Source organism: Montipora foliosa, chromosome 2, assembly GCF_036669935.1.
Source record: "Montipora foliosa isolate CH-2021 chromosome 2, ASM3666993v2, whole genome shotgun sequence".
Classification (NCBI taxonomy): domain Eukaryota; kingdom Metazoa; phylum Cnidaria; class Anthozoa; order Scleractinia; family Acroporidae; genus Montipora; species Montipora foliosa.
The window spans coordinates 14,070,386-14,087,885 of record NC_090870.1 but is presented as its reverse complement, the minus strand read 5'-3'; the positions used below and the strand labels follow the sequence as shown (position 1 = coordinate 14,087,885).

The 17,500-nt window shown below is 43.2% G+C and overlaps 1 protein-coding gene across 2 annotated transcripts in view; it reads right to left on the bottom strand.

Moving 5' to 3' along the window:
• Nucleotides 1–17,500, bottom strand: part of LOC137992511 (uncharacterized) — a 75,665-nt gene that overhangs the window by 46,198 nt on the left and 11,967 nt on the right. The window contains exons 4-8 of one of the 2 annotated variants that reach the window (XM_068837880.1): nucleotides 11,736–11,936; nucleotides 5,002–5,054; nucleotides 2,902–2,960; nucleotides 993–1,049; nucleotides 94–151 (exon numbers count right to left, since the gene is read on the bottom strand). In XM_068837880.1, the coding sequence (XP_068693981.1) occupies nucleotides 94–151; nucleotides 993–1,049; nucleotides 2,902–2,960; nucleotides 5,002–5,054; nucleotides 11,736–11,936 (428 nt within the window). The remainder of the gene's footprint in view (nucleotides 1–93; nucleotides 152–992; nucleotides 1,050–2,901; nucleotides 2,961–5,001; nucleotides 5,055–11,735; nucleotides 11,937–17,500) is intronic. The other variant, XM_068837881.1, reaches the window with a different exon arrangement.

Below are 17,500 nucleotides of genomic sequence, written 5' to 3'. Positions count from 1 at the left end.
GGGCCGTACTCGAGACCTCGGCCATAGTTTTTCCCTATACGGACCTCCCGGCCGGTAAATAACATATATATATTTGATAAATCCAATCCTTACCAGGTCACTCAAGCGCAATACTGGCTCTCTCTCAGGAGGCATGAAGTAGGAAAGCGACCTGTGAGGAAAAAGAAAACACTCCGAGGCATCAATGATGTTATGAACAGAAAGTCACCAACAGGTACACTGTGTCAGTCAATTTATTCTCAGCTAAGCTGGTTAGTTCATTCCCACGAGCTAGCCAGTGAGCTGTTTGGAGAGCAAGGAGTAAGAGCAACAAAAACTGTGCAAACCAGTGCAGACCTTAGGGGTGTGAGAATGTTATTTCAGTTATTTTGAGGCGAAATACGATCACTCGGGAGGTCATAGTACAATGCCATGTTTTTCGCTCTGATGAGGTCTATCACAAAAGATGGTTATAGATGTTTAGGGTAACTAAACAGGTGTCTGGCATTTGCAGACTGCAGACTGTCTAAAAATAGCGCCGATAAACATTATTTAAGTCTAAGAACCCATTTCAAATAGCGCAGATAAACATTATTTAAAAGTCTAAGAACCCTTAAGTTAGTTAGTATAACGACAGCTACACAGTAGCAGTCACTTTATTTTCATTTAAGCCGGTTGGTTCACTCACACGAGCTAGACAGCTAAAAAGTTTGCAAAATTGGTGAGACACTCCCGTTAAAAAAGAGCTTTTCTAGCTTCCAATACCCGTTGTATCTACAATTCCAATCTTTCCCACCTCCCCCCTCCCTCTTCCCCTTTCCATGTTGACTGTTTCAGTTTTCAGCAAATTTTTGTATTGCTAGCAACATTGATAAGGGGGGGGGGGGAGGGGGGCTGCGAACAAATAGGTAAATTAACAACGCCCCAAGAAGGTGAAGTATCTCCACTAATTTTGCAATTTGTTTTAGCAGAAGGGAGAGTGGGGAAAAGAAAGAAAAGCTCAAATTGCTTACCTTTCATCAATTGGGTCAGTGCGGAATGGATCAACTTCGGAGGGAATGCTTGGTGACCTAGAGTGAAAATAACACTCTTAATTATAATCACCTTCCTCTTTAGCAAAGGATGTCACATGGTTCATTGGTTCGACTAGAGTTTTGTAATTGCACGAAAACACCATAAAGTGAAGGTCTCAGTCAGAGGATAGGTTTCACGAGTAACGCTTAAAAAATTTGCCTTTTCACGGTTAACGGTTTTTTTTTTCGTCGCAGTTTACTTGCATGAAAAACAAAGAAACGTCCCTCGTGGAAAATGAAACAATTCTTTTTTTTTGCTTTTTGGGGTTCTCTGTGTTAGTAGCGTCTTGGTACACATATTGAATAGAATAAGTCATTGGTCATCAGAATACGACTTACATTTTTGCCAAGACCTCGACCTGGGGACAAGAGTGGATGACGTAAGAGAACAGATCCCCCATACATGGACCAATGATAGTTTTTTTAAATCTAATTTTAACTACACAGCTATTTTTAGAGAGGCACCAGATTGGCCAGTCATAATGACGTAATGAAATTTTATGCACGGCGTTAGGAATAAGAACTTAAAATAGCTTTGCGAAACCAAAAATAGATTTTAAAAACTATGATGGGGCATGGGGATCCGTTCATTTACCCCATCCTCTCTTGCTGGGGGTAATTTGGGACTTGTTTTATCTTGTCAGACAAGCTTAGCGGGACGGAATATCAAAGAGAAGAGCAATGTAGGTAAAACGGTGTCGAGTGCTCTGAAGTCTCTAAATATTTAGAAATACTCAGTATTCCACTTTTCCAAAAAAAAAAAAATACGCTTAATGCTTTTAGTTTTTTTCACGGGTAACGGTTATTTTTTTGTCCTTTTCACCCCAAACGGTTAACTTTTCTTGACGTTTCACGGCTAACCCTAACCAGGGAAACGCTGTTTCCCGGGAAAGTGTTTCTAAAAATAACTAGGTCTGTCAAAACACCCGATCCAAAAGTAAAAGGGGAGAGGAAAGCTCCCACTGATGGGCTCCTGGGGCCCGTTTCTCGAAAGTCCCGAAACTTGACGGGCCATTTTCGGGTGTCACAATTCCCTCTGTATCTCAAGAACGGAGAGGATTTAAGTCGTCAAATTTCACAGTAAGATTTGTTTTTGTTACCTTGAAAACATGTTAAAAGGTTGGCTTTCCAAAACAAGCGGTTGGCAGTTTCACAAATGGCTTTTCGGGCCCGAAAGGTTTTCGGGACTTTCGAGAAACGGGCCCCTGGTACTAAGGATTCCATGAGAATTTCAATTATCAAAAACCCCAAGCAAGAGTCTGTGGTGAGTACAGGAAAAAATATCGCTGTGAATTACAGTTTGCACAAGCGCACACAAGGGCTTTGGCGTTTATTCTCGAATTGAATTTTTGAGATGTGTCGAGCTCTTTCAATCAGTCAAATTAAGGAAAAATAAGAGTTCCAGTAAGGGAGATCAAGGGAGCAACCCAGTCAATACCTTAGGGGAAAAAAATTTCTTTTCAGTTATTTTTAAACGAAATACCGGAGCACATGGGGTGCCATACCACAATGCCATGTTTTTCGCTCTGATGAGGTCTAAGATGTATAGTTGTAGACGTTCAGGAAAAATAAACTTACTTATGCATTTAACGGCATCTAAAGGGAACGTTCTTGAAATTAGAAATCTGAGCCATCGCTCAAACTCTCCTTATGTCTCTACATTTTTTCTTAACTTGAAGGCTAAACAAACAAATACGACGGTTTTCGTTTTCCTTGTTTACCAATAAAATACTACAAAAACAATTATTACCCCCCAAAAAACTAACCTGTGTACAGCCACCAATACCATTTTCTAAGGGGAGGTGGCGGCTGTACACTGGTATCACAAAACTAGCCAACTCCTACTTACCTTATTTTTGACGATGGTTTAGCTTGGTGTAAAGGTTCTGTCACTACTTCTTTTCCAGTCTGACCAAGAAATGAGGAATCAAGTTTTAGTAATCCGTGAGAAAGCTGTTCTATACGAGGTTAACTTCATGCAGAATCATTCATTATCTTGTGACAGGGAACAGAGACTGCCCGATTACCGGATTTCTGTCAAGATTTCCTCACAGGTCTCTTAACTTCATTATGCATCTACCTAATGAAAATGAGTAGGTCACTGCCACCATGAGCACCGGGCTGTTACGCGGGAGGTCGTGAGTTCAATTCCGGCCGGACCAACACTCAGGGTCTTTAAACAACTGAGGAGAATGTGCTGCCTTTGTAATTACACCTGCAAATGGTTTGACTCTCTAGTCTTCTCGGATAAGGACGATAAGCCGGAGGTCCCGTCTCACAGCCCTTCAATGTTCATAATCCTGTGGGACGTAAAAGAACCCGCACACTTGTCGCAAAGAGTAGGGCATGTAGTTCCCGGTGTTGTGGTCTGTCTTCTGTGATGTATCATGGTTGGGAGGGTAAATGCTCGGAGAAATTAGCTACACCAAGCTACTCTAAAAATCCGAGGGTAAATAAAGATATATGATATGATATGATGATATGATGATTTTCAGATTTTGAAAGTGTATTTGCTTAACACCTGACTGGAAAACAATTTGAGCTTTGATTTTTATCCAGGGGCTATTCACTTCGAGTGTAAGTTTCGGGCTTACTCAAGTTCATAACTGACCGATTGAACGTTGGAAGGTTGGATCTAGGAAAACGTGACGTCATTTACTTACTTGTTAAAAAATCCAGCGTGTAAATGCAGCTTATTATATATGCAAAAGTCTGAAAGCCCTAAACTCCGGTATTGCATATTAACAGAAACTCGTAAGGGTTGAAAAGTGTAACGGTCCCTTGTGTGCTGGGAAACAAGCTTCCGAATATTCAATTTGCTAAGTACCATATTTGGAACAACAAGAGAGAAACATTCAACCAATCAGTTTGCAAGAACGCCGAGACGAAATACCACCAATGTTCTCGCGGGAAATTAACTGGAGCGAGGGTTTCCAAATATGGTACTTAGCACTGAATATTCGGAAGCTGTGAACGCGCAAGCCAGCTAACAATTTTTTGCCACAAGCCTGTCATATGTCAGGCTAGGGACAAGGTTTGACCTGACATGCAGCCACCCTAGTCGGACAAAAAAGTGGGAACCTGTGGCAGACCACTTTATACTCACATTCGTCTCGTTTTCCTTTTTTTTTTTTTTAATTTTTAGAAACTTTTTCAAATGGTTCAAATTTTTGCATTGTCTGTAGCCGTTAGCGGCCAAAACATGGTAGCCTGCTATTTGATTGACATGGAAATCCTTGCGTTTCATGATTTAACGTCAGGCCTGAAAGTATTTCTGCACTAGAATGATCGGAATCATGTGTAAGGTCTTATGAAGTAAAATCACTTAACCCCACATGTGGCCACATGTGGGAAGACACAGTCGCTTTCGGGGGAATTTTAAGAAAATCTTTCAAGATTCAATGCAAATGTCTGAAGTTCCACAGGGAAATAACTGCTCTTCTCCGCGAGTCGAAGTATTAAAGAATCGAAATAGCCGCAGGTCATGGTCACGCGTGACACGGTTCGGGCAAATGGCAACACTTTCGTTTTCATCCTGAGAACAACGTGAAATGACCAAATTTGAGGCTTATTATGCGAAAGGTGCGAGCACCTGATAATAAATTCTCAATTTTCTCCACAAATATTTATACCAATTTTATTTCTGGAGGGTTGATACACACTTTCTGGATTAATTGCGAAGTTATCAGAACAGAAAATATTATTTCACGAATATTTTCTCGTAGCTGTGGTCGTTGTCCTTGCTTAAGCTGTCTTCTCTGCCTCATAACTTACGATGCTTGTTGTTTAAACAACTGTAGCCTGCGTAGCAAGGACTAAATGTCCCCTTCCATTTTAGCACTCTCTCTTCCTCCCTCTTCCCTCCACTTTTAGCGCTTGCTACGCAGGCTAAAAGAACTGAAGCTGTACTCCTTATTTTACTTATTATACTTGATAAGGCAATCCTTACCTCAAGATTCAGTTCTTTTTCTAACTCACTGGGCAATTCGGGAGCAATTTCATCTAAATAAGTTGATTTATAAAAATGAAGTTCAGTATTGTCATTTATTTCCACATGCAATCCAGTTGAACACTGGACAATCATTCTCGGATTTCTTGAAAAATGTTGCCAGCGTTAATCGGAAAAGTAGAAAGCGGGGCTTAAACAATTAACAATTATTCCACGAGCGCGCATTACATAGCCGACGTGGCTATAATCATCTCATATTCAACGAGTGCGAGTGGAATAACTGTTTTACTAAAAAAAATCTCACAAATTATGGATATTTGTAGAGCATGGTATAATAGCTCATATACCATGGTGGCTAAGCCAATCAAAACACTAGAAATGCATTATCCAATGATCCAGTTTTTAATAAAAGCTGATATCATAAGGTACATTTCCCTTTGCATAGTCTCTTTGACAAATCTCCTCATAGGCAGCTTTCAAGGCAATCTTATCCGACTCTAAATCAGCGAATCGACCCACCATTTTAATGTAGAAAACAAGAAAAAAACAAACAGGCGAATAGTGCAAGCAAACTGGTCTTCACTTAAAACTAACGATGCAATGCATATTCAGCAAAAGAGAAAATAATGCCTTTAGACCTATTTAAAGAACCCATGCTCAGCAATGTTGTACAATTCGCTTTCCACATTTGTTTGTTTCTTTGACAACGTCCTGTCGTCCATTCTTTCTTATTTTGTCGTTCAGAGATTGATCCTATAGATGGTTTTCACTTGACGTCACAGCAGCCATGTTGGTGCACAGAACAACAGAGAAAAAAGTCTTTTGGGAATTTGACCCTATTATAATGCAAAACATGAGCCATAATTTGCTGTTGATTTATACACCAACATGGCCGTCTCACCACATGTTTGAAAACTATTTATGAGAGATATGCTCAGGTAGTGTTTCGCGCAATTTTCCTTCTTAACTGTTGATGTGTATGAAGTAAATTTGTGATTGGTTCTACCACGTTGGAATTCCGGCATTTTTATTCTATTATTTCACTGGCAAACACCCTCTGTTTTTCAAGGGCGCCTGTAAGTCATCCACATGGAAAGTACTCTTGTTTCTTTTTAGTTACCTCATGTAATTGGTAAATATTTCTGGAAATAAATCTTGTATCCCCTCGTCGCCTAAAACAAGCCTTCCCTATATTTACAGTTGGAGGTCATAAAAAACTAACAGAGATTTCCAGTTAAAAATCAAGGAGACCGACAGTAAATTCACTCTCAATCCACTAAAATTCAACCAACTTAACTTGAGAGGTTTTCTATGCAAAAAAATAGCAGAAAACTTTCAAGAGTAAAATTTTGATATGTTGGTGTGATTCTGAGGATTTTCGTTCGCATTAAGGGACTTGTCAGAAATTAGCAGGGGGAAGGGGGGGAGGGGTGAAGATTTTTAGTAAAGCGGCAAGAATGACCCTCCCAAGGTAAGGGATTGAAATGTCTTGACCCTCCCTTGGAACTCATGCTAAAATTCACTAATCTCCCCCCCCCCCCCACCCCCGGATAAATAATGGCTCCAAATTTGTTTTACAGTGGTAAAAGAAAAGTGTTTCAGTATTTTTAATAACGCGAACCTACATGTAACATGCAAGTGATATCTCTGTTGGAAAAACAGGACCAGGTTTTTGAGCTTTTGGCTCAATAGGATGATAATAGTTTTTAGTAGATACTAAAACAGAGGATAGTGTTGAACTCGCGCGCTGATTGGCTACTCAAACTCCGGATATCCTTTGCTATTCACCTCCGAGCAATTCCCGCAGAATTTGTGCCCGAAAATGTTGTAATCTCTGCGGAAATAAATGAGTTAAACTCATCTTTTCGTGTGGATGGTGTTTCGCTTATTTCTTGCTTTGCCCTGGCTTTTGCTTTGCCTGGCTTTTGTTTTGCACAGTCTCGCTTTCAGCTTAGCGCCGGGGGTGTGTGTCCTAATAGCTCATGTTAACTGGTCTCCTTCATGGGCTCAATGTCATCTCCAGGCAGAGAGCTCGGTCAGATACATAGGATGCACACTCAAGCACACCCACGGGTCCACAAAGGTGAAGGAGCCACCCAATCCACCGGGGAGCTGTCATTGCGCACAGTGAGCTAATACAGTAATGTAGAGTTGTGCTCGGGGTGGGTATTCCCTTAAAGCTCCCAGAGTTCCCCTGGGGGCAAATACACCTTGGCAAGAGGACTGGTGAGCCTTGCCTGGTTTGAGCCGTGTAAGGAATCAAAAGCACAAATTCTATACTTCAAAGGTCGGGAGTCCCCAGGAGCATTGCTGAAGTCCATGTTGGCCCTTTGGGGCAGCATGAAGGTGTTCCCGTAAACTCGCAAGAGGGGGGAGAGCCTTACGATCAAGTGCGGAGAGAAGCGACAACCAGGCAATGGAACCTGAGATGCAAACATTCTCTGCGTATCAGTACCTTTAACACACGGACTCCTAAAATGGCCGATGTCAGTAGCAGCAAGAGCTCTGTAGGAAGCTACAGCAACACGGAATTTGAGATTTGTAGGATCTAGGAGACCAGGTGGAAGCATAGCAAGGAAAGGAAGGACGAGGTGAACAGCTACTCGGAGCCATTTGGGTACACACTGTATACAGCCTCAGCCTGGGAGAACGAAGAGAAAGCAGCAAACGGTGGCGTTGGGATCACACTAGGAAGGATGGCGCAAGATCTATTCATCAGTGTAGAACGCCTGTCCGACCGGATACTCAAGGCCCAATTTAGGGGTAATCCTGCCCTGACACCAATTGCGGCGTATGACCCAACGGAAACTGCTGACGTCGAATGCAAGACCGCATACTACAGTCAACTGCATTCTGCAATTGAGGGTGTAGTCCCACACGATTTCCTTGTGGTGCTTATGGATGCGAACGCTCGATTAGGCCCTGATGTTGCCCGGTCACCTACAACAGCTCAACCAATGACAACGGGCAGAGGCTACTGGAGATCCTGGAGGATCACCAGCTGCTTGCTGCTAGCCCCCTCAGTCAAGAAGCGTAAAGGAAAACTTTGGACATGGCAGTTACCACAAGAAACCTGCCACCATCTCGACTACATCCTGGTCAGAGCAAAGTGGAGGAGGACTGTGACAAACTGTGAGGCTTATAGTTCCTTCAGCTTCCTGTTCTCGGACCACAGCCAATGTATCACTAAGACTGCGCAAGTCCAAGCCAGTCGCAAGAACCAAAGCTGTGAGATACATTTGGAGTGACTTGGCAGCAGATGAGAACATTCAAGCTCGCTAAGCTGTTCAAGTGAAAAATAGATTTCAAGCGCTGAAAAACAAACTCTTGGACCAGTCTACATCAGACTACGACAAGTTTGTCCAGTCTAGTGCTGAAGCAGCAGAGCAGTGCTTGAGAAAGGTACCCAGACAAAAGAAGAAAGTGATGTATCTTGACCAGAGAGAAGAGAAAGTAATAGAAGAGATGGAAGAGGCATATTGCACTTACCTGGCTGACAACAAGAACAAGCAGCTGCGTGAGGAGTACAAGGGGAAGAAACAGTCATTGTATGACGTCTATGCCACAATCGACCAAGAGGAGCTAATCAGCAAGGTAAAAGGGGTGGAGAATGCCCACAGGAGCTCGCAGCATGGTGCCGCTTGGAAGTTGATTAACGGCACCTCTGGTCGTAGCAGCTCTCAGTCGCCGAAACTCAAAGCTAGCAGCCCAGAGGAGCGAGTGCAGTTATGGCATTCCCACTTCAGCAACTTGTTGAGCAGCCCTCCAGTGAAAAGCGAGGGAGACTCTCCAATAAACCAAGTCTTCGACACCCTCAACATAGTCGATGGCCCCTTCACAGAGGCTCAGTATGCCAAGGCTAAGAAAGTGGTTAAGTGTGGGAAGGCGTGCGGTGAGGACGGCATTACACTGGAGTTTCTGAAGTATGCTGGTCTTGATGACATTGTGTTAGGTTTCATCAACAAGGCCTACACTTCTGGCGATCTTCCTGAGAGGTGGAAAACCCTTATCATTGTACCTGTGCCGAAGACGGGGGATCTAACAAAACCCGACAACTACAGAGGCATCAGCCTGATCTCTCTGGTCATGAAGCTGTTCAACAGAATGCTGCTTAACAGGATTAGACAAGTGCTCGACCCACTACTTAGAACACCACAGAATGGCTTCAGGCAGAAACGGACGACAGTTGGCCAGATCATGGTATTGAGACGGCTTCTGGAAGGTGTCACAGCTAACAACCTAAGCTGTGTGCTCACGTTCATCGTCTTCAAGAAGGCCTTCAATACCATCACTCGTGGGAGACTCATTGAGTGCCTCAGAAGTTGGTGACTGCCATCGCAGCAACGTAGTCGCAGACGTGGGCCAAGGTGAGGACGCCTGAAGGAAATACAAATACCTTCGAGATACTTGCAGGGGTACTTCAGAGCGACGCTTTGGCGCCATTTCTCTTCATTGTGGCGCTGGACTATGCACTTCGCTGTGCTATTGATGGGAAAGAGGACGAGTTTGGCTTCACGCTAGTGGAGCGTGCCAGTCGATGAGTTCCGGCCAAGATGATCACCGATTTCAACTTCGCTGACAACATTGCGCTGGCCTCAGACACAGCAGAGCACCCAGCACTACTGATTACAGAAGTCGAGCGTTTCTGCAGGAGGATCGGCCTGCAGCTGAAGGCGAAGAAGAGACAAGTCATGCCGTTCAACTCAGGCGATGTTGAGTTGAAATTGCTCGGGGGTACAAAGCTGGAGGTAGTCCAAGACTTCAAGTAATTCGGTGCCTGGATAGCATCCGCGGTGAAGGAAATTAAAGTGAGGAAAGCTCTAGCCTGGAGCACCTTGCATAAAATGAAGAGAATCTGGGTATCGGATATGAACCGCTTGTATTTTCTTGGTATCTTGGTATGAGGTGCTTTCCGAGCTATTGACCCAACACGCCGGTGCTTATCCCTGGTTTCCTTAGCACTAAGGAACTCCCCCCTGGATGGGATGCTAGTCCATCACAGGGTTACCGCCAGCATTTCGCCGGTACCCATTTATACACCTGGGTGAAGAGAGGCACCGTAGGAGTAAAGTGTCTTGCCCAAGAACACAACACAATGTCCCCGGCCAGGACCCAAACCCAGACCACTCGCTCCGGAGTTGAGTACACTGACCATGAGGCCACCGCCCCTTCCACAGTATCTTGGTATGCACGAGCCTTTAGGCGAGTGTGTATACCAAGAAAATACAATTGGCAAGTGGAATATTCGACTGTACAACACGAGAAAGGGTTGCATAGCTATTTTATGCCGTAAAAGTCTCTGCTTACGAGCCAGAAGGCTCATCAGGCCGGCGCTTATCTCCGGTTTCAGTAACATGAAGCGACTAGGAGTATTTTTATACTCCCCCCTGGATGGGATGCTAGTCCATCGCAGGGTTACCCCCAGCATTACGCTGGTACCCATTTATACACCTGGGTGGAGAGAGGCACCGTGAGAGTAAAGTGTCTTGCCCAAGAACACAACACAATGTCCCCTGCCAGGACCCGAACCCGGACCACTCGATCCGGAGTCGAGCGCACTAACCATGAGGCCACCGCGCCTCCCACCAATATTTTATGCCGTGCCATAGTTAATACAGCGGCCAGCAAGGCACGGTGGGAAGGTTGGGTGTGATACGGCTGAATTGCACTTATCGCTGGGAAGGCCCCATGGAATACTGACGAATATATAACAGCTTTCCTGATTTCTGATTGGCTGTATTTTCTATGGCATGGTATAAAAGCATAATATCAAAGTATAACTTTATGACCAAAATTGCTTAATTTCTCGTGACCCTCTCTCTTTTGCAATTTTTTTTCATTGCCCTCCCTTTTGATGGGCTCAAAAAACTGTGACCCTTCCCTGTTTTCCACTCCCACTTGCTAATTTCTGAGAAGTCCCTAATCACAGTTCACAGAGTCTGATATTTTCGATGTCACGTTCTTGTTCCTCCTTGCCAGCTGAGAATAAACAGAAACAGCCGTTGTCCTGGATAGACCGATTAACTGATCAACTAGAATGATTCATATATCTATTTCTGTCAGAAGCTACATGTCCTTTGTCGTTTTGGTTTCATATTCCCGACAAAGATGCTTTTGTGTTTTGAAATAGATTTACCCTTAACCCATTCCTAGGTGATCTGGTGACGTAATTTGGAAGACTGGGGAGAAAAATTTTAACACCGTAGCCCACAACCGCGCACAGCCTTATTTTCGAATTCAACATGGCAGAGGCGAGGCTAGATCTCGTCGGGTCTACTTGAATGTTCATTCAGTAACAGGAAATGTGGTAGACACGGAATGATCTGTTTAGTTTTAGCGATGGAAATACTGCAGGGAGTTCAGGAACAACACCTAAGGCCGGGCGCGGCTGTGGGATACGGCGTGATGTAATGATTATTGTTCTGTATGATACTACAACTCACTTCATTACCTTAAGCGCTTTGTGACTTGAATGAGGTCCAAGCTAATGTGCAAATAGACTACTTTTGATGACATGTACATATATTAGAAATTGAACAACACCAAATAGATAGAGGGGGTGGGAAGCAATTGGCTAGTGGAGTGAGAGTTATTTGACAACGTTGTTCGGGAACCCGGCAAATCCGAAATCGCTTTGGACTGTCAGCATTTTCTTTTTCAGTAATAATGCCTGCATTCAAGACTTGCCCTAGAGTGTCAATCTTTACACTGCTTTACAAAGTGAGCATTCTCACCTCCTTCCTCCGTCTGCTTGTTCGACATTTGAAGTTTTTCATTTTCCTGTTGAAGCAATTGCCTTTCAAAATTCCACTTGTTTTCTGACTGCTCTAGTTTCATCTTTGTCCTGTGGATTTCCTTTGATTTGAGGAAAATAAATGAATCTGAGTTCCTGCGCCGTCTTTCCCCAACTTGTTCTCCTTTCACTGCATCGGCTGCTTACAAAGTAAAGTAAATAAATAAATGAATAACTAAAGAAAGAAAGAAATCAGAATCTGAAAGCCAAATTTTGGTTGAAGGAATTTATAAGTTCACTGCAAAGTCAACCAGGTACTTTAAAAACAAAAGAGTAGTTCTGGACAAGACGCAGGGGCACTAAATGTTGCATACAAAATTTCATCATGCAATCCACTGACCTTTTCTGGGTGTGTGGAAACGATCAAAATACTATAACATCTTCTAAAAGATTCCCAAACCAGAGTGCTTAATTGCGTTTGTGGAATAAATATATTTACAATTTTTAGCTTTTGGGAAGCAAATAGTCCGCTGGGCTAAAATTTATCGCTTCAAGGACGGTGCCTACAAATTTTGAGGTATTTTTGTGCGGTTTGTGAATAAGCGGGAACAGCAGATCTTAACAACTGCGTTAAAATACAAGCAATGTGTGGCGTTCTTTTGAAAATTGAAGCTTAATTAATCATCTCTGAAAAATGCATGGTTACTGTTGTGTCCCAAAGCCGGATTCTTAAAGACAAATAATACATAACAGAATTCAATATGCCATGCTTTTAATAACCTCCTGACTTTGCGTACGGTAAAGCGTATTTTACAAACACTGCATATCTTCTTTTCCTGGTTAAAAAGAGTCAGCAATGAAATAGCTACGTGAGGATGAAAATCTAAACGTGGAAATGTTGTCAACCTCAAGTGAAAGTGTAAAATGTTTAGGCCTTGTTGTGAAGCAATAAACAATCTCAGAAATAAACAATCACATCATAACGGAATCTTAAAACTTTTCTGGTAACTTAAAAACACACGGCATTTGGCCGTTTCTTGTTCTGATGCAGATTCTGTTGGGACAGTGTAGAAAGGTAGCGGGGTCTTCTCATCCTGCCCTGCTATTTCCTGTTCGTACTTCTTTACATGGGTGTTGTTCCGCTTCAGTTGAACGGCATCGGGTGATTCAATAACAACACTGTTTCCCGTTTTGGTGTAGACAACTTGGTCACCTGTACTGAGGTGCGAATCTGTAGCATTTCTCTTCTTGTCCGCATACACCTCTGCTTTTGCCTTCATTCTAAAGTCTCTGTCACAGACCTTGCTTGCTATCACTTCCACTTTCCATCAATTTCTGGCAATCTTGTTCACCCAGTTCAGCTCATTTGCGCATTTCCTCCTTCCAATCGTTTCCTTCAGCTTGTCTCATTCTCAACCTTTTCAAAAGAGACCTGTTTGGTCTTTCGACCTCCCCATTCTCTTGGGGCTATAAAGGAGTGGTCTTCTGGTGTTCTACACCGCAATCTTCCACGTATCGCTTAAAGACGTTTGAATGGAACTGTGGTCCATTATCACTGGTCACTGACAGTGGGAAACCATGGGTTGTGAAAATCTCCTCCAAACGTTCGATAATTTTTCTCGGATGTCGTGGACCGCATTATACCAATCTCATAAACTCTGTTGAAGTAATCAACTACGATTAGTACAGAGTCTCCGGACGGTAGTGGACCTAACAAATCAATGGCCAGGTCTTGCCATGGACATGAGTTGATTTGATCGGCTCTGGCTGGACTGAGCGGCTTACAAGCTGGCAGCCATGACAGGTTTTGCAAAACCTCTCAGCTTGTCTGTCAATTCCAGGCCACCATACTTTTGACCGCAATCTTTGCTACATACTGACGATTCTGGGATGTCCTTCATGGACGAGACACAGTATTCGGGTGGCTCTAAGGGCTAACTTCCAGATAACAAACAGCTCCCCGCTTACAAGTAAATACTGCTTCAGCTTGTCTCCTTTCCAGATCCCTTTATTTATGCATCCTCGTGACTCGATAAACTCTTCATCTTCTGTTGAGGCTTCCTCAATCTCACGCCTTGTCATAGCTTTAGGAGTGGCAGTAACTGCCAAAAATTTGACAAAGGCATCAGGAATTTCGTGGGGTGATGGTGTTTTTGCAGGTCCCTTGGTTTGAGAGAAATGTGATAATGGATCGGCAATGTTTTGCCCTCCTGGCAGGTACTTTACTTTGAACTTGTAGGGTTGCAATCGCAGGACCCACCGCTCAATCCGTGCACAAGGCTTTGATCTGCCAGAGTAAATCGCCGATAGCGGTTTGTGGACTGTGTACAGTTCGAATTCAGTTCCATACAAGAACACATGGAGTAATAAGTTTATTTAGACACGGTGAATTCATCAGGCATAACAACACTACAAGCTGTAATATATCTATCTAAAAGTATAAAGTTTGATCGTAAATAAAGCTAAAATATTAAAATATGTATAAATTATCCCCACCCCCGAAGAACTTAATAAACCTGCTTTACAAGAATGCCGTGTATAAATGGTCAAGCAAAAAAATTGTGACAACCCCTTCGAAAACTATTGATAGTTTCTGCTTTGCCGCAGTTCCAGGGGAAGGTTATTCCAGATGATCGCACCATTGTACCTAAAACTGTTTTTAAGAAAGTTAGTGCGGGGCAGTGGAATAACCAGTTTGTCCTCATTGTCCCTCAAATTATAAGAGATATTTCTTTGAGTGAAAAGAGAGCTAAGATAGTTAGGAGCAAGGCCATGTAGCGACTTATAGACCATAACGGTCACTTGCATTTGACGTTGCGTATCCAACCCTTTCCAGTCTAGCTGTTCAAATAAGGGGCCAGAACTAGAATCGTAACTAGAAAAGGTTAGAATACGAGCCGCACGGTTTTGCAAAATTTGGAGCTTATTTGCCAAAGTAGCGCCACAATGACCCCAGACCTCACTGCAGTAATCAAAATAAGGTTGAATAAAGGCGTTGTAAATAGACTGCAGCGTAGTCTGAGGAACAAAAGGCCGACAGCGCTTCAGGGCTCCAATGCCAGATGCAATTTTCTTAGATATCATATCTATATGGACATTCCATGAAACGCTCACACGCCCGAAAAATAGCTAAGGGCTCTTTCTGCGTCTGTGAATAACGCTTTTCCACGTTGCTTAGTCTCTTACTTGCATAACTGATAAATCTCTTCACCCCGTGATGCTCTTGAATGAGGACTGCGCCTAGACCTACTGGACTTGCATCTGTTACAATTAGTGTCTTGGCATTTTTGTCGAAATATCCTAGAGTTTCTGCACTTGACAGCCTTTTCTTAAGCTCAGTGAATGCCTTCCTCTGCTCATTTTCAAATTAAAAACGGACACCTTTTTTTTGGTTAATCTGCATAACAGTTCTGCGACCGTGACAAAGTCTGGGATAAGTAGAGCATTGTAATTTGCTAGTCCCAAGAAATGTCTGACTTCCAAAGCATTTTGTGGCTGTCTGGCATCAACGATGGCTCGCACTTCTTCGTTCGGTCCGATGCCTTTATCGGTTAGCAAGCGTCCCATGAACACCATCTTGGTCATGTAAAATTTGCATTTCTTAGCATTCAATGTCAGATTCTTCTTTTTCAATCTCTGTCGGACTCGTTGCAGTCTATTTTGTGGTCTGCGATGTTACCCATGCGTTCACAACATGGTAATGCTTGCTGAATGACACGTTGGTACACCTCCGGGGCTGACGTAATTCCAAACATGAGGTGTTTGTAGGGATACTGTCCACAATGGGTCGTGAATGTTGTGATACTCCGGGAATTAGGGTGAAGTTTCAACTGATGATGACCCCAATTCAAGTCAAGTTTGCTTAACACCGTGCTTTGGTTGAGGTTGTGGAGTACTTCATCTGCTGTGGGTATTGGGTAACGTTCTCATTTGCCCTTCTGAAATCTAGACACAGGCGTATTTCATTATTTAGTTTCGGCACTACCACAACTGGACTAACCCCGGGAGTTACGCCTTCTACAGGTTCTATTATATCCATGGCAATAAGCTCTTCAATCTTCTCCTTGACTTTCTCGCGGACACTAAATGGGGTGTGTCTGACTGGCTGTGCCACAGCAGGTACTTTTGGATCCACATGCAACTTTACTTAGTAGCCTCTCGATTTTCCTACACCTTCAAAGATTTTCTTGTAGTCATGCAAGATTTCTTCTTCATAATTTACTAAATACACTGGGACACCAAGCTGTAACACACCCTACTGCATACCGGTATTACTAAAGCGGTTTCTCTTCCTAACAGTACTTTTTCTTCGCCATCAATGACAACAAATTCAGCTTTGACTTCAGTTTCACCTAATTTGTTAGTGCATCTCATTATCTCACTAGTACTTCTAGCAGCTGTTTACTACCATAAGGATAAAGCTTCTTGTTACTCTTCTCAGACACACACTCAATCTTTTCTTTCTTAAGCTTTCACCACAAGTGTTTGTCAGTAACATCAAGAGAAAATGAGGGGACAGAGAGGAAGGCTCCCAGTACAGCCCTAAGGATATGTCATGCTCACGAAAGTTATTTGTAGACGAAAGGAAGTCTTTGTTCTAGCGGGAGTCTGTCTTCCTAGACGTCCGCATGCAGGCCAACCTCAGTCTGTTGTTTGAAAGAAAAGCAAATATTTCATGTAATGGCGGACGAAGTGGACTTAAAGCATGTCGATGGAAACGACTTTCAGAAACGCGGTAAAGGGTTTTTCTGGTCTGATAATTCCAGCTGGGAAATATGCTCTACTATTTCTGTGGACACGAATGACTCGCTGGCTGACATTAGCGAATTAAATGGAGAACGCGAGTAAGAAACGAATAGCGAGGGCGACAGTTCATGGCACAACGACAGCGATGTTAGCGATCAACAGTCGGATGACGATCACACTGAGGAAGCCTTAACATATTTAGGCAACAGAAAAGAAAAAAGAAATTCCGAGAAAGCCAAAGCAAAAGTGAGCTCTGGCACCCAAAAGGGAAGACGTGCAAAAGGTAAAAGCGCGAGGAAGACCGCGTCAAACAACAAGAACAACAACACAAAAGGAAAGCCGCCAAAAGCACGAGGGAAGTCTAAATGCCTTTATATTGCCTTTTGAAAAGACATGATGAATATAAATATTCATCAGCCTTCCACGTTCGCTGCCGTTTTCTCTTTTCACTAAGAACCTGAGAGCGAGGCAAGACTGCATGCGGACGACTCGGAAGACAGAATTCCGCTAGAACAAAGACTTCCGCTCGTCTAAAAATAACTTTCGCCTCCCTCTCTGTCCCCTCATTTTCTCTTGGTAACATTTGTGCTCGCTCCAGAGTCTATCACAAAATCAACTAAAATGCCACCAATGGACCCTTCAATTTTTCCAGGTTGTGACACTGATTTCACAATGAATGCGTACTCATCCTCTATCTCACCTCTCTTATCTACATCTTGCACATACCTGACTTTCTTCTTTCTATCTTTTTACTTCCCACTATGTCTGGACTAATATGTAGTAAGTTTCGATGAATTCACTTTACACTGGAGGACAAAGTGGTCGGCACCTCCGTTTTTCCTCTGGCAGGACAATTGGGATCACGCCCAAAATGTCCTACAGTCGCACACCTGTAACACGCTTTTTTGCTTGCTTCCTTCCGTTTCCGTTGATGGCTGTCTCAACGTGAGTCCCGTATCGAATCCACCTTCCATACTTGCAACCTGGGATTGAAATTCTTCATGTGTTGCTGCTGTTGTA